Source organism: Typopeltis vanoorti, chromosome 18 (genome assembly GCF_054136105.1).
Source record: "Typopeltis vanoorti isolate ZY-2024b chromosome 18, IOZ_Tvanoo_1.0, whole genome shotgun sequence".
In the NCBI taxonomy this organism is placed as follows: domain Eukaryota; kingdom Metazoa; phylum Arthropoda; class Arachnida; order Uropygi; family Thelyphonidae; genus Typopeltis; species Typopeltis vanoorti.
In genome coordinates this window covers 7,258,112-7,285,651 of record NC_143566.1, presented here as the reverse complement: position 1 = coordinate 7,285,651, position 27,540 = coordinate 7,258,112, and the positions used below count along the sequence as shown (strand labels likewise).

General features: G+C 37.5%; 1 protein-coding gene across 1 annotated transcript in view; it reads left to right on the top strand.

The window, feature by feature from the left end:
* Positions 1-27,540, top strand: part of LOC150096475 (ciliogenesis and planar polarity effector 1-like) — a 614,243-nt gene that overhangs the window by 204,692 nt on the left and 382,011 nt on the right. Inside the window, exon 9 of the mRNA XM_090408080.1 lies at positions 21,724-21,986. Coding sequence (XP_090264206.1) covers positions 21,724-21,986 — 263 coding nt within the window. The remainder of the gene's footprint in view (positions 1-21,723; positions 21,987-27,540) is intronic.

The window sequence follows — 27,540 nt, the reverse complement described above, 5'->3', positions numbered from 1 at the left end:
GTAATATCATTGTTTTCGTTGGTATCATTGAGGGAGGATGTAAAGGAGTTGTTAGAAGAGGCAAAACTGATGAGCGAGAAGGTGAAGATTGTAAGTCTCCTAGTATTCTGTGATACATGAACTGAGGAGGAGGGCGTTGATGGCCAATGAGGCTGTACATAGAATGTGTAGAAGGAATGATGTAGGATTTTTGTATCTGTGGTCTGTGTTTGACGGAAAGAAGGATTTGTACAATACTGATGGACTGCATCTAAATGGATTTGGTGTTAGGTGCCTAGAGAGAGAGAGAGATCTTTGTTAACTGAGCATGCTGAAGATTAAATTCAGGGAAACTTAAGCAATTAGGGTGGAAGCAAGTGAGTTTGCTTGAATGTACCCACGAAGCAAGTGAGTGTGAGAATGGCCAACTGAGGAATATAGTCTCTCAGGTGAAAATATTGAATAGAATATTCAATTTAGAAAGTAGAAGTGGGGGGTATAAAGGGGTGTTGCAGTTTCTATATACTAATGCTAGAACTATCAGAAACAAGAGGGAAGAGTGTTTGGCATTGGCTAGTGCAACCTCGCCAAAAGTTATAGGCATTAGTGAGACTTGGCTAACAGCAGATGATATAGTTACTGGGATAGAATGTGAAGAGTTTAGTATTTTTAGGAAAGATAGAGAAGTTAGGATGGATCACCAGTGTATAATGAGTACAGGTCTAATGATTATTATGGTGGACTTCAACTATGGCAATATATATTTGAAGGAAGAAAGCTCACTGACAGGCAGGAAATAGAATTTATGCACCTACTAAGAGATAATTACTTAAGGCACTATGTGTTGGATTGTACTACGGGTGGGAGAGTATTGTACCTGGTCATAGACCCAGAAGAGCTATACATAACCAAGGTGACCACATTTTCTCCGATTGCTCTAAGTGACCATGCAGTCTTCTTGACTTGGGAGATTGTAAAATATGAGCAATATTCTGTCAAGAAGGGATATATGTTGAACTACAAGCTTAGGAAGAATCTGTGCCATGTCATAAAACATTGCAATGTAAGGAGTAGTGCATTGGAAATAGGTAAGGGTTCTAGAGGAAGCAGTATAAAATTGTATACCTAAGATAAGGAAGGTTAATTAGATAGAAGTTAGATGGATGAGTAGGATCATTAAGCAAGAACTGCAGAAGAAGAAAATGCTGTGGATGGTATATAAAGAGAAAGGCGACCAGCAAACTCATGAACAGTACAAGGCTCAGACAAGAAAGGCAGCCAGCATAGTTCCTTATAGAGGAATTAAGCATTATATTTCATGATGAGAATGAGATAATCATCATATAATAATAGACAAACAAAAAAAGATGGACAGATACACAAAGTGAGAATTGGATGGGAGCAGAAGTTTCAGAGTGCTTTCTTTCTACTGTATACTACCACGGCATGGTTTTATTTACTGTTTCTCATGGGAAACTGGAAACATAGCCATTAACAGTGTAATATCAGCTATAAACAGATTATAACATAGACAAATTGACAGTTGAGTACAAGGTTTGTTATAGGTATATAAAAGCATGTGCAAAGAGAAAGTTTAAAAAGAAAAATTTACTGAAAAACAGAAGAAAAATTAAACTTTAACTTATGCATACAGATTGCATATAGAGTACATATAAAGTCTATATACAAAAAAATTGCATACAGTAAATTATTCACATAAAGTAGATATGAAAAGTGTATGTAAAAATTATAATAATAAATAAATAATAATAAAATAAAATAATAAATAATAATAAAAAAAAATAAATAATAATAAAAAAAATTATAATATTATTATTTTTATTCATGCCTCCATGGAGTCGAGAGACTCATCGTGGGAGGACCTTCCTAGGAAACACAAAGTTTATCATACCACTCCTTGAACTCATTGACCATTCTTGCTCTCACCACTCTATCAAGGAATGCATTCCACAGTTCAACCACCTTCACGCAAAGAAACCACTTCTCACCCTCTTGCTCACAACTTCCTTTCGTACTTTCCTTGGCCCTTTGTCATCGCTCCTTCCCGCTGTTCCACCAAGTGAAAGAACTCCTCAGTGTCAACCCTGTAACTGCCTCTCAACAGTTTAAAAGTCTCGATCATTTCACCTCTCTTTTTTCTATCCACCAAACTCTGCAATTCACATTCCTTCAGCTGATCTTCATAACTAACATTGTACAGTCCTGAAACCATCTTTGTTATCTGCCTCTGTACCCTTTCCACAGTTAATTTATCTCCTTCAAATCCTGGGATCAAATTTGAGAACAGTAGTCTAAGTGGGGTCTGATCAGAGTCTTATACAATGGAGTGATAACTCTTTTATCTCTGCAGGTCAGTGTCCTTCTCAGTATTGCAGCAATCCCCTGGGTTACCTTCACCACCTTTGCAATATGCTCCCTAAATTTCAGGGAGCATATTGCAAAGAATTTCTATCAATTGTCACCCCAGATCTCTTGTCTTCCCTATTTCCTCCAGTACAATTCCTCCAATTGAGTATGCAGCCTCCCATTGATGTATCCCAAACTTCAAGACTTTACATTTTGCTGTATTAAACCGACATCCTCGCCCATCTGTCCAGTTTATTCAAATCCTCTTGCAGGGCTGCCACATCTGCACTATTACTAATAACCCTTCCCAGCTTCACATCATCTGCAAACAACTTAATATCCCCCTTGCAATCCATTGACAATGTCATTGATATAAAGGTTAAACAATACAGGTCCCAGTACTGAGTCCTGTGGAACCCCACTTGTAAACTTCTGCCTCTTTGATATTGACCCACCATACACAACTCTCTGATACCTATCACATAGCCAATCCTCAATCCAGTTGACTATCCCGACATCTAAACCCATGTGCTGCAACTTAAGTATCAGCTTATAATGTGGTACCCTGTCAAATGCCTTTGCAAAATCCAAAAAAATGGCAGTATATGCCTTTCCCTCATTAACTGCTCTTGTCACTTTTTCATAAAAGGCAATCATATTACTAAAGCAAGAGTGCCCCTTAACAAATCCATGTTGATTCTCACAGATAACATTATCCTCATCTGCCCAACGCTGTATATGGTCCCTCACTAATTATTCCATGATCTTGACAACTACTGATGACACACAAACTGACCTATAATTAGACAATTCCAGTCTGCTACCACCCTTATGCAATGCCACTATCTTACTTTCCTTCCCTTCCTTGGGTACCTTTCCAATTGCCAGACTTGCATTGAAAAGCCAGGTCAATGGAGCTGTCATTTCTTCAGCACATTCTCTCAAAACCAGTGGTGAAATACCATCCAGTCTCACAGCTTTACTGACATCCAGAGTATTCAGTATTTGAAACATAATTGTTAATTTTAAGGAAAGAACAACGTATATTATTATATTAACTAAATAACTTTAATTAATACTTCCAATTTTTCGGTAATGTTACTTTACCATCTTCAGGGAACATAAAAATTAATGAAATGTGCACGCAGGCACTAACACTGAGCAAAAATGGCTGAAGAAAAACAACTGAAGTCAGTCCTACAGTCCTAATGGGTGCCACCTAGTTGGCTAAATTGGGTATTAATCTTGGCTGTTTGGGCTGATGTTCTAAGAATGCAAGCCTCCCATATTTGGGGTAGTCTCATGCATCCAAATTTATTGAGGTTTGGGGAGTCTTTTAAGGCTGAGACTGATTCTAAGAATAATCTCTCATATTTAAACTTGCTGAGGTGTAGTAAGGAAGCTTTCTTCCAACGTATTTTATGGCAGGTGTCCAAGGCATGGTCAGCAAGTCCTGAGTGACTATAACGGTGGAAACAGATATAATTCTTATGTTCAGATATCCTGATATTAGCAGGCCTGCCTGTTTGGCCATGGTAAGACAGTTTACAACTACGAGGGACCTGGTAAACTTCAGGTAGGTCTAGAGGAAGTGGCTGGTCCTTGGGAGAGTGGATAAGAGATGCCAATTTTTGATATGGTTTGTAACAAGTTGTCAAGTCATATTTTTTAAGATTTTTATTAACTTTTCAGAAGTACCACAAATATAAGGAATAGTGACAGATTTAGAGTAGTCCTTGTTGTGGATGGGGGGGGGGGGTTAACTGGTTTTAATATTTTTTGGATTTTATGGGGGTTGTATCCATTGACTACAAAGGTGTTAAGAATGTGAATAAGTTCAGTAGTAAGGGCATTGTTATCTGAACTGATTAATTTTGCCCTGTTATATAGAGTTTTTAAAATCCCATATTGTTGGGAGGGGGGATGGTGTGAACGCTGGTGAATGTATCTACCTGTATGTGTAGGTTTTCTGTAAACTGAGAAAGCCAGGGATCCATTAGACTGGCGTGTAATCAGAGTATCTAGGAAAGGGAGATTGTTATTGTTTTCTTTTTCTAAGGTAAACTGAATCCTGGGGTGTTGATTGTTTAGGTATGAAAGGAAGTTTTCGAGTGTGTCTAGACAATGCGGCCAAATAGCGAACACATCATCTACATAGCGTAGCCAAACAATAGGTTTAAGTGGGGCCGAGTTTAAGGCTTTTTCTTCGAAGGTCTCCATAAAGAAGTTGGCCAGAGGTGGGGAGAGTGGAGAACCCATGGCAGTCCCCTCTATTTGTTTGTAGAATTTTCCTTGCCAAACAAAATAGCCTGAGTTCATGGTGAACTGAAATAGGGCTGAGATATCGGGAGGAAATTTGCCTTGGATGAGGTTCAAAGTATCTTTGAATGAAACATTGGTGAATAAGGAGGAGATATCAAAACTGACCATTATGTCAGTGTGTTGGTGTGAGAGGTTTTCTATACTGGCTTTAAAGTTGGCTGAATTTTTAATGTGTGAAGGTGTGTTGCCAATATATTGTGTGAGCATTTTGGCTAAATGTTTGGCTAGTTTGTATGTGGGGGAATTTATGCCGTCCACAATGGGACATAATGGCACATTCTGTTTATAGATTTTTGGAAGTCCATATATTCTGGGGGGGGGGTCTAGAGTTAAAAGTTTATCTATAAGCTTATCTACAAGAATATTCAGTATTTGGAACACACTCTCCTCTTGCATCTCTAAACCTTGAACCTGCCCTATCCCTCTAGTATTAAAACCCATTTCTCTAGGATGAAATACTCCAATAAAGTGTTCATTGAACAACTCCACTATCCTCTGCATATGTCACTCTATTCTCATTTTTATCCCACAATGTCATTCTTCCACAATCATTTCCCCTCCCACTGGTCACATCACTAAAAAATTCCCTAGGATTTACTTTAGCTCTTAATGCCAATCTCTTCTCATATTCCAGTGTTGTCTTCTTCACCATACTAGTCACTCTACTGGCCTGAGTCTTATATTCTTCACGGATCTGCTCTCCACCCCTCTCCTTATATCTCTTCCATAATCTCTTTTTCACCTGCAGTTCCTGTTTGATATTGTTTGTCATCCACATTACACCAAATTGTGCTCTCTTCTTCACTTGTGGAAAACAGCTTACTATTGCTGCTAACAAATATTCCTTCATGATTTCCCAAGCACTAATAATATCTTGCCCTTCCAATTTCTCCCTTCATGGAACTGTCCCAAGTTGATATCTAAGACTATTATAATCACCCGCCTTATAATTCTACATGAGTTCCCTTTTCTTTGATACTCCTGCATGTCTATTCATCTTCCAAGTCAAAAGCCACATGGTCACTCTCTCTCCAACTGGGGAAAGAAATGTCATCTCACTGATTATCAGCTCTTCTGATGCTATGACCAAATCCAAAACTCTTGTTCCCTCTATTACATATTGCCTAAGACATTTGTCCCTCAAGAATTCTAGAAATTCCATCCCCTTATTACCACATGCATTTTCTTCTTCTCAATTTATACTGCTGTAGTTAAAATCTCCCAGAACAATCGTTCTTCTTGCACTTGCTGAGCTCAACTGCCTAAACATCTCCTGCTCCCCACCCTCTGTGCTCCTTTGCTTGTAGCAGCACTCCACTAAATATCCTGTCTTGCCTACCCTATACCATGCTTTCAAAACCATTAGTGTCACTGACTTCCAAAGCCTCCACTCTCAGAGGACATACGTCATCACTTATCAGAAGCATTGCTCCACCATCGCATTTTCTCTTCCTATATCCTGCCAAAAAATGCTGTACCCTGCTACTTCTATTCCTGTTATTATATTATCTTCCATCAGCCATGTCTCAGAGATCCCAATAATCTTTGGCCAAGCTGATGGTATCAGTGCCACCAATTCATCTTCTTGATTCCGGATACTCCTGGCATTATTAAAAGCATAAAAATGTCACTGCTTCTATACCTATCATTATCCTCTCCATACACCACTGGACTCAGTGTCATCTGATGTCATCGCCCCCCCCCCCCCCCCCACACACACACAAGAGGCCACTCCTGCTACCATTCACCCTGGGAATTCTAGTTTCCCTGCATTGACACACCAACTTGTTCAGAAAACAGCAATCTCTCCTGATGCCTACGTCCTTCCTCATTGAAATGCAAGTGGTCTCTTGCATACAGTTTCTTTCTGTTCTCAAATGCCCTCCAAGCATCTACATATTCCAATCCTCTCTTCTGACACATTCTGACTATTATGCTATTCATTATTACTGCTTTTATTCTGGGGGGGGGGGGGTGGGGGGGGGGGGGGGTGGGGGGGGGGGGGGGTGGGGGGGGGGGGGGGTGGGGGGGGGGGGGGGTGGGGGGGGGGGGGGGTGGGGGGGGGGGGGGGTGGGGGGGGGGGGGGGTGGGGGGGGGGGGGGGTGGGGGGGGGGGGGGGTGGGGGGGGGGGGGGGTGGGGGGGGGGGGGGGTGGGGGGGGGGGGGGGTGGGGGGGGGGGGGGGTGGGGGGGGGGGGGGGTGGGGGGGGGGGGGGGTGGGGGGGGGGGGGGGTGGGGGGGGGGGGGGGTGGGGGGGGGGGGGGGTGGGGGGGGGGGGGGGTGGGGGGGGGGGGGGGTGGGGGGGGGGGGGGGTGGGGGGGGGGGGGGGTGGGGGGGGGGGGGGGTGGGGGGGGGGGGGGGTGGGGGGGGGGGGGGGTGGGGGGGGGGGGGGGTGGGGGGGGGGGGGGGTGGGGGGGGGGGGGGGTGGGGGGGGGGGGGGGTGGGGGGGGGGGGGGGTGGGGGACATTTCACTAATCATGTCATCTCCCTTCTGCATTGCCTTATTAAATGTACCTGGATTCCCAGTGACATCAACAGTTAATACTGTCCCTGGAGTTAAGAACTTATCAGTTGCTCTGAACTGGAGGAAAAAAAAAAAGAATTTTCTAATTTACTTTTATTTTTAATTACAAAGATAAAAAAACTATGCCCAGCCCAGAAATCTGACACCCCCATTTTCTTATCAGGGCTGGGGATTCCATGTGCTAGTTAAGAAAGATTCTTAACTAGCACATGGAATATGTGCTATGTCATAATATCAATGTTTTCTTGCACTAAGATGCATACTGCTGCAGATATATAGATATAAAAACTTTAACAAGATAGATATCCATTTCTTTCTTATTGGAGCTCTGGAGTGCTCCAATAAGAAAGAAATGGATATCTATCTAACCCCCCCCCCTCCTTGTGTCATTCTGTAATATCCAAAGGGATGCAGAAGGGAAAATCTTGACAATAAACTAGAAATATGTGAAAGTGTAATTAAGGTTTATAGATGTTTATGTTCCATCTAGTGGAAGAATTAGATAAAATTCTTGCAGGAGTTGCAGCCATATTTATACAGTGCCAACTACATCTTAGCAGCATTTTACACAAATTATGGACTCTACAACCTGTTATAAATAATTATTTTAATTAACCGATGTTTTGACCTTCATATCAAGGTCATCATCTGGAGCACACACACACACACACATATATATATACACACACACACACACAGAACAAGCTAAATTACCTTACACAATGCTGAAGAGACAATGATTTGATAAATGGTTATTCTACTGGCCTGACCTCTGTTGAAAATAAAATAAAATTGCAATAAATAAATGAAATAAAATAAGTTAACTACATCAAAGCAAATTCTATTTAAGCATCAGAGAAACATTCTTTCATATAGATAATTTTGTTACAGTAAAAATGATGTCCTAATTTAATGTGATAATTGTTATATTAGATTTAGAATCCTGGATTATCCATGGTTCTATTTATAATTAACTCTTAGGGAGAAAGGTTAAGTGGGTAGAATATGCCCCTTCCATATGCTTGATTTTATTTACCATATAGAAAAAAAACTTAGATTTATCCCAACCACCATAGCAGATAAAGTACATTTGGAATCCTCTAACATTTTAAATTTAAATTATACTAAAACAATAACCAGCAACTTAACAAAATCGGAATTGACAGCAGTGAAATCACTAAAATTAAATCTGGACATTGTAATTACTAGAGCTGATAAAGGCAGTGCCACAGTTATTTTAAATCAAACTACTTATTTGGAAAAAAATGAATGTAGTAGTTTCGGACAACCTACCAATCGAATAAAAAAGAAAATGGAGAAGCTACTTAAATCAGTCACCACGTGGCCTGAAGATACTGTTAAAAAATTAATTCTGCACTACACTCGTTCCTCAAGAATTTATGGTCTACCAAAGATTCACAAACAAAACATCACTTCGGCCGATAGTCAAAGGTATAGACAGCCCAATTATCACCTAGCCAAGAAACTAGCGTTAACACTCAAGGAGTTGGTAGGTCATTCCCCCTCCTATACTAAAAACACACAACACCTTGTGAACAAAATCAAAGACATTTCACTGGAAAAAGATGATTTATTAGACAGTTTTGACGTGTCTGGCCTTTTCACAAATGTCCCAATCAAAGACATAATCCTTCTATTACAGGACAAATTCCCTCCTGATATCACCATGCACTTTGCGCATATACTACATTCTGGCTATTTTGTGTGGCAAAACACTTTATGCCTACAAAATGAAGGCACAGCCATGAACTCACCATTACCCCCTCCCCCATTGCTAACTTTTAAATGGAAAATTTTGAGCAATGTGCTCTAGATTCCTCTCCTTTAAAACCCAAAGTCTGGCTTAGATACATTGATGATGTTTTTACTATTTAGCCCCATGGCTGCCAGACATTAGACACTTTCCTCAGCTGCCTAAACAAACAACACAAATGCATACAATTCACAATTGAGATTGGAAAGCAGAACACACTTCTGTTTCTAAATACATTTGTCACATGTTTTCCTTCTGGCAGTCCTTCAATCTTTCTTTCACTGTTTACCGAAGAAATTGCTCCAGTGAACAAGTACTTAAAAATGAATTAAAAGATATCAGCATTACTTTCCTAAAAAATGGTTACAGCCAAAATACTATCAACAAAATTCTGTATAAGACCTCATTTAAAAACAAAAATAAACAAGACTACAATAAAACTGTAATCATTCATACATTAAAGGGATATCAGACAAAATAAATTGATACAAAATTCCAACCTTAAAGCCATCTTTAAACATCCTGTTAAATTAAAGAACTTACTCAACTCATCCAAGGATCCACTCCCTCCGCTGGCTCACCCTGGAGTATACCGTATTCATTGCACCTGTAATTTGCCCATATAGCGGAAACAGGATGCACAATTCCTATCAGAAAGAGAGGAACATAAACGACACATTAAATATAATAACTATGGTCAAGCTGGTCTTTCTGATCATTGTAAGGATTTTTGTCACGAAGACTTGCGAATTCTCTTTAAACTGTGTACTGGTGGCAAGGAGGCGCGGCAGTCGTAACAATAGAAGCAGACAACACTTAGGACTTTTTTTAGCAAAGTTTCTGCCGAGTGGTATCCATTTTTTTTAAAAATGTGCCCGAAGTGAGAGAACAAGTACAACATTAGTGTTTGAAAGCAAATATAATTTTCTAGTTAGATCATATACTACAGTATAATAGGTCATCGGCATTGCAAAAATGAGCTATGAGTTAATTTCAGCGAGCATTCATTCTGCGTAATGATCAAGACTTTCACCAGCTTTACCATTCATCACGAGTCCGAGTTTTACTGCCGCAGCCGACAGGCTCTACAAGGTTAGAGCAATTCGTTATGTAAATGCATGCTCCCATGTTTTAGAGTTCTATTTTGATTATTTGGGCAAAAGTCTGTTTTTAATACAAAACAAAAAAAATGGCGTTCGGAGTTTGTTCCATCCTGGAACAGTAGTAGTTTTGATTTCTCGTCAGAGAAAGAATACATCAGTATTCAAATTTTGTTCCATCCTGGAACAGTAGTACAATAGTTTGGATAAAAGAAAAACACGGCAGTGTTCAAGCTATATTTTCGTCCCAGATAAATCAGAATAGTTTTTTTTTTTTTTTCATTTTAAATTTATTTTGTTCTGTTCTGCATTTACTGATTTGTCCTGTTTTGCATGTTTGTTCCATCTTGGAACAGTCAGTACTTGTGATTTCTCGCCAGAGAAAGAACACGACAGTGTTACCATAGTTCATTTTTGCATACTGTTTTGATAGTTCTGTTTCGAGATTTAAGTTATGATATAGTAGCGGTGTAAAATCGAAACTATTTCTTTTTTTGTTTTTGTTTTGTTTTTATATATCCACACATATATATATATTTGTGTATTTAAAAGTGTAGTAAATTGTGTAGTTGAAGATTTTTTTTTTTTTATCTGATAATATTGTAAGATTTATCTATGTTTACAAATGATATGTTGAATTTAGTTATGAGTCCCATAATCGCCAAATATATACATCTCTTTCTGGGCATTTAAAAAAAAAAAATTGCAATTGATTCCTTTTTAAGGGTGATTTTTTTTTATCAGTAAAGAGAGTTATTGTTAAGCACCATGGCTTATTTAACCAAAGGTAGAAAGGAAGATTTACATAAATTGGCTGAAGAATTGGGAGAGAAGCCAACTGTTGAAATGAAAGTGATAGATCTTAAAATGATTATTACGGGAAGTAAATTTTTATGAAGAAGAATTTGTTAAAGGGATGTTGGAGACGATTATTAGTACCAGACTCAAGGAAGAACTGATGAAGAAAGAAGAATTAGAAGCTCAACGGCAGAAGGAAGAACTAGAAGCCCAATGCCGGAAAGATGAATTGGGAGCCCAACAGAAAAGAGATCAAATGGAGTTAGAGTTGAAGAAACTGGAAATTGAAGCACGTGTTCAACCAACCTCAACTCCAGTATCCAGTGACAATAAACCATGAACTAATTAAGCTAATGCCTAGGTTTAGATTACAAGAGGATGACATTGTGATATACCTATCCCTGTTTGAAAGACAAGCTAAGAGAACCAAAATAGATGTTAAAGACTGGATATCATGTCTCTTGACTTTGTTACCATTTGAGATTGTCCAATTAATTGGTAGAGAGTCAGAAGAAAATTGCGAAGATTATGAATATATTAAAACAATTCTACTAAAGAGATTTAGGCTGAATCCTGAAAGTTTCAGAAAAAAGTTTGGGATGCACCAAAAGGTTGCTGAAAAATCTTGGAGGGATTTCTGTTATGAAATAACTAATTATTTCGAAGAGTGGATTGGTGGCCTTGATATCAAGAATTTTGAAGGGTTAAAAGATCTAATTATTACGGATCAACTGAAGAAGAAAGTACCACACGAAGTGAGAGAACATCTCTTAGACGACTGGGCAAAATTCGTTTCTCCAACCAAGTTAGCTGACAGATTGGACGAATACGACAGTGTTCGTAGTACATCAAGGAAACCCATTGGAGCTATTCCGAAGGACAAGATTACTGAAAAGTTTAGACCTTATACTCCACCTGCTGAGTGAACATTCAAGAATAAGTTATCTCCCTCTCAAAGTCCACCGAGATGGTACCAGCCGTGGCGAGTTGATGATTCATACAAGCCTCACTACAAACCAACTTGTTTTACTTGTAGAAAGGAAGGTCATATCGCCAAGTTTTGAATGAAAAATAGTCAGCCAAGAGGTACTCCTGCTACAGCACACAGTAACCTAGTTCAAACATCTACCACTGGGGATGACAATAAATCAGGTGTGTTGACTGCCAAAATTTCCATTCCAGTATCCAAATCAGTGGACATTGGTCGAAACTTAGATGATTTGAAGGTCGTCAAAATCAAATGCGGAAGTAGGGTTTTAAATGGAATAATAGATACGGGAGCCCAAATATTGGTAGTGCACGAAGATTTAGTGGCAGATACGCCCCATGATGGAGAAAGTAAGATAGAAATATCTTCTGCTTTCGGAGAAAATGAAATAACACTCTTGAGAATTTTTGAAATGAAAATTGATGATAATTTACATGGTAATGTTCCAGTCACATGTGCCATCTCAAGAAGACTGGTTACCGATCTGCTACTGAGCTCCTCTTCCTATGAAATACTGGTTGAAAGCGTCGAGCTTCATGAGAGTAGTCATCATTGGGAGACACCAGTTCTGAAATCAAAAGATTTAAGTGATAAATGGTCAGAAGATGATGAAGACGAAGACATGCCTTCGAAAATAACCAGTACAGCATTGGCAGTTAGTACGATAGAGTCCCTACCAGGTGCAGAAAATGAGTGTATACGAAAAAACAAAATTCGAATTCGGCAAACTTCAAGAGGATGATGAGATGCTCCGAAGGTGTTTTGAATGGGAAAAAAGGCAGAAAAATGCCTGTGCGTTTGACAATGGGGGTTCTGCTTCATAACGAACATATTTGTGGCGAGAATATTAGACAAGTAGTGCTACCATGTGTGAAACGAGAAAATGTCTTAAAGATGGCACATGAAATCCCTCTTGCTGGCCATCTCGGCTAAAAGAAAACCCATCAGCGAATCAAGTACTCATTCTTTTGGCCTACCATTAAACAAGATGTGAAAAAATATTGCGAAAGCTGCAAGGAATATCAAATGAGAAGGACTGCTACATATAGAGATAGAATCCCCATACGACCTATCGTCAGACCAGAAACTTGCTCCGTTTGAGGTATGGAGTATGGATTGTGTCGTACCGTTAGAACTTCCATCGGGAAGAGGACATCGATTCATAATATGTGCTGTTGATTTATGCACTAGATGGGCTGAAGCCCTACCTGTCAAGGAAATAAGTGCTAAAACTACATGTAATGTTCTGATGAGGATTTTTACTCAGACAGGATTTCCTAAAATGGTCTGTACCGACCAAGGTACGAATTTCACATCTAAATTCACTCAAGCTTTTGAAGATCTGCTAGGCATAGCTCCACGTTTTTCCACTCCAGGACATCCTGAGAGTATGGGCGCTGTCGAACATTGGAACAGAACTTTAAAAGAGATGATGAATAAGAATATACAGGAGCATGGAAGAAACTGGGATTTACATCTTCCCTATCTTCTATTCGCATACCGAGAAGTACCACATAGCGCTACTGGGTTATCACCTTTCCAGATGGTATATGGAAGATTATCTCCAGGCCCCTTATCTTTGTTAAAGGAAATATGGACTAGTGGACGAGGCATCCCAACCACTGCCTCTCGCTCGATTGAAAATTATTTACAAGAGCTTCTTGAAAATCTAAGAAAAGCTCATGAAATTGCATCCGAGAACGCCAAAGGGTCTCAAGAACAATACTCCTCCAAATATAATCTTCGTTCCAAAGAAAAATCCTTCATTGTTGGTGAAAAGGTTTTAGTATTGTTACCTTCATCCTCTCATAAGCTTCTAAATACTTGGACAGGACCCTACAGTCGTCCAACTTACTAGACCACATTCTGCGAAGGTTGAGATGAAGGATGGAAGTATCAGGGAGCTACACGTAAATAAGCTTCGACCATATATTCAAAGAATTAATCATGTCGGTCTAGTTTTCGAGCTAGATGAAGATTTCGGAACACTCCACTATGCACCCGCTGACAAGATAAATAAATCAGTCGAAGATATTAGGAAACACCTTGAGGATATGAAAACTCTCTTGACGGGAGAACAAAAACAAGAACTTTTTGACATCCTCCGGAAATATGCAGATATTTTTAGTTCCAAACCTGGTCATGCCAAAGTTGACGGACACTCCATCAAAGTTAAAGAGAACTGTTCCCCTAAGAGACTTAAACCCTGTAGGGTGCCAATCACTCTACAAAAGGAAGTAGATCGACAAGTCAAAGAACTGTTAGATATGGGTCTCATTGAGCCAAGTGTCAGTGAATGGGCTCATCCCGTGGTTTGTGTGGCTAAGAAAAATGGAAGTGTCAGACTATGCATTGGCTTTAGATTGCTAAATAGTTTTACTATTCCAGATGCTTATCCAATGAAAATAGCTAGAGATTTATTATTTGAGGTAGGACAAGCAAGATTTATCACTGTAGTTGACCTCACCAAGGGATATTGGCAAATCCCTATGGAAAAGGAAGCAAAGCCCTTCACTGCATTTGTGACACATTCTGGTCACTATCAATGGAACATGTTACCGTTTGGAATGAAGAACGCTGGAAGTACATTCCAGAAATCATTGGATAAAGCACTAGCTCCACATAAGGCATACTGCCGATCTTATATCGACGATTTGGTTATATTTTCTAAAACATGGTCTGAACATCTCACCCATATAGATGAAATCTTCAAAACATTAAGAGAGGTGGGTTTAACAGTAAACCTAGAAAAATGCGAATTCGGGAAAAATCAAGTGAAGTTCCTAAGTCATTTGATTGGATCCGGTCAACATTCCCTGGACCCAGAGAAGGTCGAGGTTATAAAAGGTTTAGCGACACCAGCGACAAAGAAGGAAGTAAGGAGTCTACTTGGGCTGGCTAGCTACTACCCTGACTACATACCACGATTCTCCCAAATTGTATTACCACTGACAAATCTGACTAAGAAAAGAATATTGTCCCAAACAATATTCCTTGGACTACTGATGCTGATAAAGCTTTTACAAAACTCAAAGAAGAGCTTATAAAAATGCCTTCTTTCCATACTCCAGATCTCGACAAGCCGTTCCAGTTTGTATACGGATGCATCAGTAACAGCAATTGGCACATGCTTAGCTCAAAACAACGAACAAGGAAAAGAATTGCCCATTGCTTTCTTCAGTAAGAAACTAAATTCCTGTCAAATGAAATGATCAACCATTGAAAGGGAAGCTTTTTGCGTCTTGGAGGCGTTGAAAAAGTTTGACACATGGGTATTTGGTGCTGAAATACAGGTAATTTCAGATCATAACCCTCTGACCTATCTAACTAAAAGTGCCCCTCATGGTGCCAAGTTGTCCCGATGGGCTTTAGCCCTACAACGTTATAATATGACCGTTACATATAGAAAGGGTAGTCGTCATGGTAATGCCGATGCCCTTTCCAGATTAAAAACTGATATAATTAATTAATGTTATTGGCTTGTTTCTTAATAATGTTTATATATTTTCTTGATGTTTAGTTAATGATGATTATATAGTTTTTTTTTTTGTTTTCTTTGTTTGTGGGAGCTGCATCGCACCATAAAGCTCTCACCTCATTTCTTGTATTTTAGCGTCAATTACTCGCCTGAATTTTCTTTTAGATGCAACATCAACACTCCTGTGACAGATGTGTTCCCCCAAAGGGAGTTGTAAAGATTTTTATCACGAAGACTTGCGAATTCTCTTTAAACTGTGTACTGGTGGTGAGGAGGCGCGGCAGTCGTAACAACGGAAGCAGACGATGCTTAGGACTTTTTTTTAGCAAAGTTACCGCCGAGTGGTATCCATTTTTTTTTAAATGTGCCCGAAGTGAGAGAAGAAGTACAACATTAGTGTTTGAAAGCAAATATAATTTTCTAGTTAGATGATATCCTGCAGTATAATAGGTCATCGGCATTGCAAAAAAGAGCTATGAGTTAATTTCAGCGAGCATTCATTCTGCGTAATGATCAAGACTTTCACCAGCTTTACCATTCATCACGAGTCCGAGTTTTACTATCATGCTCTGAACACTTTACATAGAATTGACTGGAAAAGCACCTGTTGTTTACATCACATCAAAACATGGTATGAACGTAAATTTAAGGAGACCTGTGAGATTCTTATCAGCCACCCTAATCTTAACAATAATGATGGTCTGAAAATCCCAGGAATATGGAAGGCACATATTCTATTCACTTAACCTTTCTCCTTAAGTGTTATTTATAAATAGAACCATAGGTAATCCAGGATCTTAAATCTAATATAAAAATTGTCATGTTAAATTAGGACATCATTTTCACTGTAACAAAACTATCTGTATGAAAGAATGTTTTTCTGATGTTGTCATAAATAGAATATAGCTTTCATGTAGTTATTTTATTTCATTTCATTTATTTATTTATTGTAATTTTATTTTATTTTCACTAGAGGTCAGGCCAGTAGAATAACTGTTGATCAAATCATTGTCTTCAGCATACTATGTGAAATGTAATTTAGCTTGTTCTCTCTCTCTCTCTCTCTCTATATATATATATATACAGGGTGTTCGGGATAAATTTGACATATTTATAATTAATTATATTTTTCCGTAAGTTACATGTATTAACACACACTTCTCTTCATTTAAAAATTTGGACCCTCTTCATTCACATACAAGATGTCAGAAAGGATGGATAGCTGGAACCCACCTGAATCATGGAAGAGAATAACTTGTATCATGATGATTCGTGCCCGCCATCAAAATAAGGATATTACGACTGCTGCCCAATGCTCCCTGAATACAGTAAAAACAATCAGGCATGAACTAGAGACTTGCAATGGTGACTACGAGGATGTAGCAAGAAGAAAGATCCCTAGCAGACGATCTGATTGCGTTCGTACAGCAGAATTCCTCGCAAATCTGCAGGAACAGGTGTTGAAGAACCCTGGCATTGGAATTCGGGCTTTGTTCGTGGAGTTGCTAACTGTAGTCAAGCCCTGGATAACAAGGGTAGGCAATGGTAGGCCGTATGTATGGCAGCAGGATTCGGCCCCTTGCCACACCTCTGGGAAAAGTCAAAAATGGTTGTCTGAAAATTTCTACAACTTTACCAGTCCAAATGTTTGGCCTCCAAACTCCCCAGACCTTAACCCCATGGATTATTTTGTATGTGGCGCAGTTGAAAAAGACACCAATCGCACTTCCAGTAATACAAAAGCCCAGTTAATGGATAAAATTAAAACAGTTTTTGCGGCCCTTCCCAGGGAGACTGTAGCATCAGCTTGTTCGAGGTTCCGAAGCAGAATTGAAGCTGTGATCGATGCTAATGGTGGTTATTTTGAGTAAATCTTGTTGATAGTATTGTAATTAACTCTGCCTGTAATGTTTTTTTGTCAATTCATTAAATTTAATAGATACAAAGAAGATTTTCTTTTTCCTTACGAAACTGTCAAATTTATCCCGAACACCCTGTGTGTATATATATATATATATATATATATATGTATATGTATATGTATATGTATATATATATATCCCGAACACCCTGTATATATATATATATATATATATACACACATACATATATATATATATATATATATCCCGAACACCCTGTATATATATATATATATATATATATATATATATACAGGGTGTTCGGGATAAATTTGACAGTTTCGTAAGGAAAAAGAAAATCTTCTTTGTATCTATTAAATTTAATGAATTGACAAAAAAACATTACAGGCAGAGTTAATTACAATACTATCAACAAGATTTACTCAAAATAACCACCATTAGCATCGATCACAGCTTCAATTCTGCTTCGGAACCTCGAACAAGCTGATGCTACAGTCTCCCTGGGAAGGGCCGCAAAAACTGTTTTAATTTTATCCATTAACTGGGCTTTTGTATTACTGGAAGTGCGATTGGTGTCTTTTTCAACTGCGCCCCATACAAAATAATCCATGGGGTTAAGGTCTGGGGAGTTTGGAGGCCAAACATTTGGACTGGTGAAGTCGTAGAAATTTTCAGACAACCATTTTTGACTTTTCCCAGAGGTGTGGCAAGGGGCCGAATCCTGCTGCCATACATACGGCCTACCATTGCCTACCCTTGTTATCCAGGGCTTGACTACAGTTAGCAACTCCACGAACAAAGCCCGAATTCCAATGCCAGGGTTCTTCAACACCTGTTCCTGCAGATTTGCGAGGAATTCTGCTGTACGAACGCAATCAGATCGTCTGCTAGGGATCTTTCTTCTTGCTACATCCTCGTAGTCACCATTGCAAGTCTCTAGTTCATGCCTGATTGTTTTTACTGTATTCAGGGAGCATTGGGCAGCAGTCGTAATATCCTTATTTTGATGGCGGGCACGAATCATCATGATACAAGTTATTCTCTTCCATGATTCAGGTGGGTTCCAGCTATCCATCCTTTCTGACATCTTGTATGTGAATGAAGAAGGGTCCAAACTTTTAAATGAAGAGAAGTGTGTGTTAATACATGTAACTTACGGAAAAATATAATTAATTATAAATATGTCAAATTTATCCCAAACACCCTGTATATATATATGCGTGTGTGTGTGTGTTTTTGTATCCTCGAGATGATGACCTTAATATGAAGGTTGAAACATTGGGAAATTAAAATAATTATTTATAACACGGTATGTAAGGATCCGTATTGAAAATACCACATTGGACAAAATAGGAGGACATCCCAAAAGTGGAAAAGTAGGATACGCACAGTTAAAATATGTCTTGATAATGCTGAAGCAGACATATTGTGGATTCACAACCCTAATCTCCAAGCTTACACTTACAAGAATCAAAGTATTGTTCCTATCTTGATTGAGTTTATATTTTTTCCTCAAAAAAAAAAAGGTAAGTCCTGTATAAACAGAGAAGTTGGTTCATAGCAAATCAATGCAGGGATTATAGAATGCAGCATCAGCATATAAATAAAAATGGAAAGGCAGAATTAAGTGGAAGAACAGTTGATTTACACTTATGTGTAGACCCACACTTTACCATGCAGGTATTCAAAACCAAATTTGTTAGAATAGGTTGGTTAATCCTTATTCACAATGTTTTCTATGTCTACATGTATTCTTCCACCAGGTTTGCCTGTTTTGAGGGACAAAAAAAATCGGAGTTTCTGGGAGGAAAAATACCTTCACCTCCATTTCAGACTGGCTAACTCACCATTTGATTGAAAACTGATCAAGGTTCCTTACATCACAGATTGGATTCAAACTCAGGTCTTTCCAACTGAAGGGCTCCTCTAAACCAACTGAGTTATGGATGCTCTTAGTGGAAGAAAGAAATTTTAAAATAAGAATACAAGCAGCACTTAGCAAATAGCCCTTGAGCTGCATTCTTCGATACAGTTCATCAAATTCGTGAAGAAAGGACTATTGCCCAACTCTGGTGAAAACATGTCCACCACACAGGACATCCTTGAATTCTTTCAAAAACACTATATACGTCTGTTTGAAGACAATACTTCTGTGAGAAACCATAACTCTTGGAACATTAATGACCTTCCTGTTCACATCCAAGAAGGGCTCAACAGACCCATTTCAGCAGCCGAAGTACCACAACTGAAGAAGAATGAAAGACAAAAAAATCCCCGGGACCTGATGGTTTAGGGATATAACTTTAACATGAGGCCTGAGATTTTATTCTTCTCATTCTAGTTATATACAGCTAATTTTCTTTTTACACGATTTCGAAAGAACAGTTTAGAAAACAGAAGAAATTCTATTTTTGCATGTCTTATTTTGATTTTACACGGTTCAAATGCTGCTTATTTTTTAAATTTCTGCTTGAATTCAGTTCTGTTAAAAGTGGTATTTCCTTTATAATTATCATTTATGTACTTAAACTTGAATTTTGGGGACCCCCCCCTCAATGTTTTAAATATCAGGGATTGCTTTTGCTACAGAATGTAGACAACAATGAAATCAATTTTTGTAATTATGATTCCCGTAAGTTAAGCTGAGAGACGATACGTTATATTCATTTACCGTTGGTTACCGAAAGCAGAAGGGTGCTATGCTGATTCCTTTAAGTTATGCTGGTCTGTTGCAGGAGACCTGCCTATATAAAGCTGTGTGGAAGGAGTTAAGCTGTTTGCTAAATAATCATTTCTTGTTTACAATTCGAAACATTTACACGTCTTGTGTTTTGTTCGTGCAATAGAGGTACACAGGTATATATTCAATTTTGAAGTTTTATACATGTAATATCAAATTAATAAAATTAATTATTATTTTCAGATATTTTCATAATATTACCCCATTAATCACGATGTCAGATAGTTCAGTTAGAGAGAAAAAGAAAAGAAAAGCTATTTCTTTAGAAATTAAGATCCAAATTTTAAATCGTTTAGCAGCTGGAGAAGATTCAACATCCTTGGGGAAATATTTTGGACTGAACGAAGCTACCGTGAGAACGATTAAGAAAAATGAAGAGGCCATTAGAAAATCTGTTGTTTATGGAACAAAATTAGGTTTAAGTCGTCATCGTATACAAGAGACATTATAAAAGTGAAGAGGGAAAAGGCCCTAGCGATGTGGATAGAAGATTACTCACAAAAAGGAATACCTTTAGGCAGAAATGTCATCAAATGGAAAGCATTATGGTTGTACAAACAGATTGAGGAAAAGGAGCCAACAATATCAAACAACAATTGTGATTTTTCTGCAAGTACAGCAGGTTAGCTTACAAAATTTCTCAGAGGATACACGCTTCATAATGTAAAAATAAAAGGAGAATCCTCATCTACAGATAAGCCGGCAGCTAGGGAATTTCTTTCAAAACTGTCTAAAATTATTAAAAATGGTGGCTACACTCCTGATCAAGTTTGGAATGCAGATGAGACTGACCTTTTGTGGAAAAAAATGCCAAGTAGAACTTATATAGCAAAATCACAAAAACATGTTGGTGGCTTTTAATCAGCGAAGGATCGTGTGACTATTATTTTGCAGCAATGCTTCAGGAGATTGTATATTAAAACCCATTACTCATTAATCGATTCCTAAGATCATGGGCAATGAAAGGTGTGGATTTTAACACGTTACCAGTGCACTGGAAGGCAAACAAAAAAAAGGTTGGGTTACAAAAGAAATTTTTAATGAATGGTTCCATCCCTGTTTTGTTAGAAGTTAAACACTATTTGGTGGGAAAAAAATCCAACTTTAATAAATAAATTAATATAAATAATTTATTAATTATATTAAATTAATTAACTAATTCAATCATATGCTTCATCGCTGATCCAAGGAAAAGAAAATAAATGCAAAGAAAAAAATAAAAGAAAGAAATATCCATTATCTTTGTTTTCCATCCCTTTTGCAAAAAAACACAGCTGATGACATAACAGATGGCAAGAGAGAGAGAGAGAGAGATTTGGAAATGGGGTGCAGCCTTAGTGAATCTGTCATCATGTATCAGATGGAATTCAGTGCATATGTGTGTGAATGAAATGTGTGAGTTAATTGCTAAAGACTTTTGTCTTGGTGTTTTTTGACTCAGCAGAGTCAAGTGTCTCAATAGATGCCAAAACAGATGAAGAAAATTAAGCACTGTATTTGTGTGTGTGAGAGAGAGAGACAGAAAAGCTGTCTGCCTGAAAGAAATGATTGCTGTGAGACTATAGTTATTAAATTTATTTATCAAGTTAGTGAGAGTTCATGAGATAAAAATCATTGGCACTATTAGTGTTTGATATGGTTATTGTCAGTTTGGCACCAGACAGACTGGTGCAAAATAGTTCACTGTCACCATCTTTTGAAGAATCTTTATTTATTCACTGTCACTGTGGTGCATGTAATTGATTACTTGTATTTATTTATTTTTTATGTAGACTGATGAAGCATTGGTTAGTTCTCTACGAGAAGATTTCAGTTAAATTTCTCTCTTTGACAAAAGATACCATTCATTACAGAAGAGTAGCAAACATTTTTTTTCTTCTCCAGTGGATTTTGCAACCCCATATTTATAAAAAAAATGCAGTTATGGAATATAAATTTTCAGCATTCAATAAAGGAATTAATTTAAATGTTCTTGGAGAATCAAAAAGATATTTGAAATTTTGGGTGAACCATTTTGGTTTCCTTTTATACAAGAGTAAGTTTCAGTACTCAAATATAATTAAGAATTTTATTTCTGAATTTTTCAAGATGTTACTTTGAATGCAAAAATAATTATGTACAATATTAATTATATTCATTGAATATAATTAAACTTTGAGAACATGCTTTTTTAATTATGATCATATTTTCATATGATCATAATAAAAAATTATGAATTATGCAAACATGTCAGTGACTTGACATGTTTGCATAATACAACATTGATATTTCAACTGTGACTAATCAAACATAATGAAGCATTGTGTTCGATGCATATACAAGGGTGGTCTGAAACGTTCTCGGCCTCAACCATAGATGACAACACAATCGGTAAGATTTTTTTTTCTAAGTTGGTGCACTGTCATAACCATCCATATGAAATTGCAAGTCATTCTATCAAGTTGTTTTTTTTATACAGGTGTCTGAAGTAAAAGTGTTGTCTGTATCTCTTGAAATGCATATAATTGAGTATTGTGCAGTCATAAAATTCTTCGTAAAAGAAGGTTTAAGAAATTCATTTGAAGTTCATAAAAGTTTATGGACACTCTTTTCCTTCGTTTTCGACAATTAAGAAATGGGCTGCCAAGTTTAACGTGGCCATACCAGCCTTGAAGATGATCCACATGAAGGACGTCCAAAAAGTGTGTAACAACACCAGAAATCACTGATCAAATGCACATATGGTATTGGATGACTGGTGAGTCAAAGTGCGTGAATTGCTGAGATTATCGGCATTTCAAAAGAATGTGTAGGATATATTTTGCACGAATAATTGCAAATGAAAAAGCTTTGCATAAAAAAGGTACTACGCTTGCTCACATGCGAGTGTGTTTTTGCACTCACATGAAAATCTCTGAACAGTGCTTGGAGCGTTTTAACAAGAATAAAACTGACTTTGTGTGTCGATTGATTACTATGGATGAGACTTGGATTCACCATTACACACCAGAATCCAAACAGCAATCAAAACATTGGACAGAAGCCAGTTGTTCAGTGCCAAAAAAGACAAAGTCGGTTCCATCAGCAGGAAAGGTCACGGCATCGGTGTTTTTTTGTTTATTAATTATCTTGAAAACGGTAAAACAATAACCGGGGAATATTATTCTAATATTTAATCCAGACTAGAAGAAAAAATTCGTGAGAAAAGATTCAGTTTGCAGAAGAAAAACATCATCTTTCATCAAGACAATGCACCTGCCCACAAAGGTGTTTTGGCAATGGAAAAATTAAGGGATCTGCACTATGAATTGTTGGAACATCCACCCTATTCCCCAGATTTGGCTCTGACTTCTATCTCTTCCCAAAACTAAAACTCTTCCTTGCTGGTCAGTGTTTTTCTTCGAATCAAGAGGTGATTGCAGAGCTTACTGAGAACCACTACAGGGATGGGATAATGGTGCTGGAGCATCGCTGGAATAAATGTATTAGTCTTAAGGGAGATTATGTTGAAAATAAAAATAATTTTGAAACTATAAATTCGTTTTTCATTATTAAGCCAAGAACTTTTCAGACCACCGTCATATATCTCCTTTCTTAAATATAGATATGACCTTAATTTTGGCAAATCTGATGCAACATCACATTTCCTCCAACAGTTATTTATTAATGTTAAAAAATCTTTGATGTCCAGTTGGTTTTCTGTTTTTTGATACTTTTATTTCTCTTTTAGTTCTTTCAATCTATGTAATTCTATATCAGTATCCTCCAGTGTTTTTTTTTTAGTAAGGCCTGTATAGCTCATTGGAATTGGCATTTGAGTCCTCTATGCTTGGCCACCTGAAGAATGTCTTCAGTTTGATTCTAGTCACCAATGGGGAACTATTTCTAAGCCTCTTTTTTACTGATTCCTAAGTTAGTTGATCTCTGGCATGGACAAGTGGCTTTTTTCTTGCAGAAACTCTGAGTTTTTCATCCTATAAACTCAAGAAAATAGTGTATAGCCTACACTATTTCAGATAGTAATAAATTGAGTTACTGACTATGAAATTGCGACACTTGTCATTCATCTCTTCATTGAATGCAACTTATAATTAACGATAGTCGAGCCATCTATCTGTGATTGCCTACCAGTGAAGATTGAACTGTTCACTCTATCTCCAAAGGTCAGATAGGCTAAAACAGCCTCTCCTACTCCATATAAGGGAATAAAAGGCATTAGCTGATATCTTGTTTCTTTCTATTTTCTGTGAATAAATTTAGGTCATACCATAAATTCTTATAATGTTCCATCCTCTGTTTCTTTTGTGTTCTGTTGATTTGTACTGTATCTCTTTCTCCATTGTGTAAATTCTTAATATTTTGTAGGCTATGATTGTCTTCCATATATATCTTCTTTTATTTCATTAATAAATCCATCCCAAGAATCTCAGTGAGCTTTCTATACTTTGTTTTTAGCTATATTTCTTTTGTTTTTGTCGTTTTTTTATGTGGTTCCCACTCATGAAAGGTTGTAAGCCTATAGTATGTTAGTACTGTGAGTGGGCTAAGGATTTTTTTATTGTATTGTTTTTTATTAATTTTTATAATTTTTTTATTTATTTGTACATAGCCTGGAAACCCTGCTCTACAGATGGAAAATGGAACCTTTTCCAGTAATGTGATCTCATACCTGGGTGATGAAATTAATTTCTCACCATTCTTCCGTTTCCTTTGTTTATTTCTGAAGTAATGATTTCTATGCTACTTGTGTTTCTTTTATTGCATTTTCCATATGTGTGTTCCAAATTTGTGATGTTTTTCTTTTTGATATTTTATTTTTCTTTCCAAGTACAGGTTATCCCTTTCTTAACGCGGGATTTGATTAATGCAGCAAAATTAATTGTGGCAATCCCTTGATATAAGCGTCAAGAGTTTTCATTAATGTACCTTGAACCCTGCAGATCTCGCAGCTGATCTGACAGATACATGTAAAATGTTTAATATAAATATTCTTACACAATTCAGTGTATAGCTTGGAGGTCATGAGTAGCTGTTCATTCATATGTGATGAGTGATATTCCACACTGTTTTTTGCTGTCAGTTTGGTTTAACACATGTTATGTAAAGGTTTGTGATATTTGACAGTAAATTGTATCTGAGAGATACCGTGACCTCCGATGTCAGTATAGTATGATTTAGTTGTTTTTTTTTTTATTCTTTGTTCAATAATTTATAGATTATAACTGAAAATAAATAAACCATCATATATTACTGAAATAGAGAGCCAAAGGCTTATTTATCATACATGTCCTCTAGGAGATGTGCTTTACATTATGGAAAGTGATCTGGAGCTTACTCCACCTTTACTACGAGTTGCCCATAAGGTTGCTTATGCTTGCATCCGCTGAAACATTTAGTTTCTATATATTCGGCACGAAACTCTTATAGTTTCTATATTTGGCTTTGAAATAATGTTGGATTCAATATCCACTTAATTTGTACCATCATGTATTATATTTGCAGTGTTTTTTCTTTGTTTTATTGCTTGTTTGCCGAGGTCTGGAGAGTCATTTTGCTTGTTATCATGGAATTTATGCCGATAAGAAAAAAACTAAAACTGTTCAAATGGCTCTTGATAATTTCTTTTGATAAAAAAATTGCAGTAAATAATGTAGGGACAAGTATTTATTAAATATTTACTTTGCATTCATTTTTTTATCTTTCCTAAAAGAGTACTATATAAAATGAATTATTAATACATTAATCGATTATGGACGAATTGTCATTTTTACCATTGATTATTAGATTTGATTAACGTGATTTTGATATACGCGGTAACATAGAGGGATTAATTAATCTCGTTAATCGAGGGATACCTGTACTTGAGGGGGTTGTCTCGTTATTCTTATTATTAATACACTAGTGTCAAAAAGCAAAGGATGTTTTTACCTGTATATGAAAAAAATTTTCTTGTTATGGCCAAATGTGGGCATAAATTTATTGCCAGCATTGTAATAATTTATGTTACACAAAAAATGTGTTATAAATTTCATACAAATTAAATTGCAATATGATTTTAACAAAAAGTTACAAATTTCCTAAGGACATGGTTAAGAAATTAATGTACAGGACTTACAGAAAACTATGTGGAGAGACATTTCAGTATGGAATATCATCCACTCCTAACTGTGATGCAGCTCTCACAATGTTGTATCATGTTCAGTACCAAGTTATTCAGGAGTTCTTTAGGCAAACTGGCCCAGTCCTCCTGCAGAGTAAGCCTCGTTTGTTTTCTGGTGGGGAATTTTGATTTTTTATTTATTTTTTTATTTTGCATCCCAAATGTGTTCTGTGGGGTTGAGATCTGGGGAGTGTGCTGACTGCTTGAATCAGTTAAGATTTTCACTCTCCAGAAGTATTTCTATTGCTCGTGTGGGAGTATTGCAATGTGGTGTGGGAGTGTCATCCATCAAAATTAATTCTTCACCTTCAGCACCATGAAACAATTGAACATGATGTTAAAGAATGGTGTTGCAATATTGTTCACCAGTGAAAGTCTCTTTATCCAGCACTTGTAGCTTGTGCATCCATTAAGCATAATGCTTCTCCATACCATGACCCTAGCACCACGATATCTATTCCTTTCAAGATGATTTCAAGATAACACTTGATCTGGTACAAAAGTGATAAGCAGTAACACTTTTGTGGCAGATCAAATGTTGTCTAGATTCAGATGAAATACTAAAATGACTCTCATCTGTAAAGAGTTCATTAACCCATCGGTGTCCTGTCCAATTTTAATAGATATAACACCACTGAAAATGTGCTTTATGCTGTGGACAAAGAGATGCAGACTGCTGGCCTTTGGGCATATTGGCCTACTTGTTGCCAGATATCTTGCTGCACTTTATCGAGATATCTGCCTACCTATGCTTGAATGGAGCTGACTTGCAAGTAGGTCTGCCGTGGTGCGTCAATTATATTTTGCTGTTATAACCAAAAATCTGTCTTCATGCTCTGTGGTAGAGTGATTTCTTAGGAAGCATTTGGAACACATTCAATTGGTTTGAAATGCTGCCCATAGCCCAAACCAGGACAAGAATTGAACTGTATTAGGGTGACAGACTGCATTTGAATGTTTTTGGTACAAGTCAGTGGAGAGACTGCTGTTGGAAGAGAGAGTAATGAGCGTAGAGAAGGAATGTGAGCAAGTAAGAAGCAATGGGAAAGAGCAGGATTTTAAGGAAGGAGAGATTGAAGTGGTGCTTATGAATGAAGAAGGGGTTAGCATGAGTGTAGAGAATGAGAGAACAAGTGGCACAAAACAAACAGGGAAACAGAGAGACTCATGGTGGATAGGGGAACACAACTTGGGAAAGGATGATGCTCCAAGAGGATGTGAATGTATGTGTAAACAAAAAGGTAAGGGAATGACCTGGGATGTAGGTAAAACAGCTGGATTTGAAGAACATTCTCAAATGAGTAAGGAGAAGAAGAAATGGCTCAAGAAAAGTAAGGAGAATTCATATCTAATAAGTGGTATCAGTGAAACTTGTTATAGATCCAGGAATGAGCTGTTGCGGTTGCATTGATTGAGTTCATTAACCCAAAAATTGTTGAAATAATTAAAC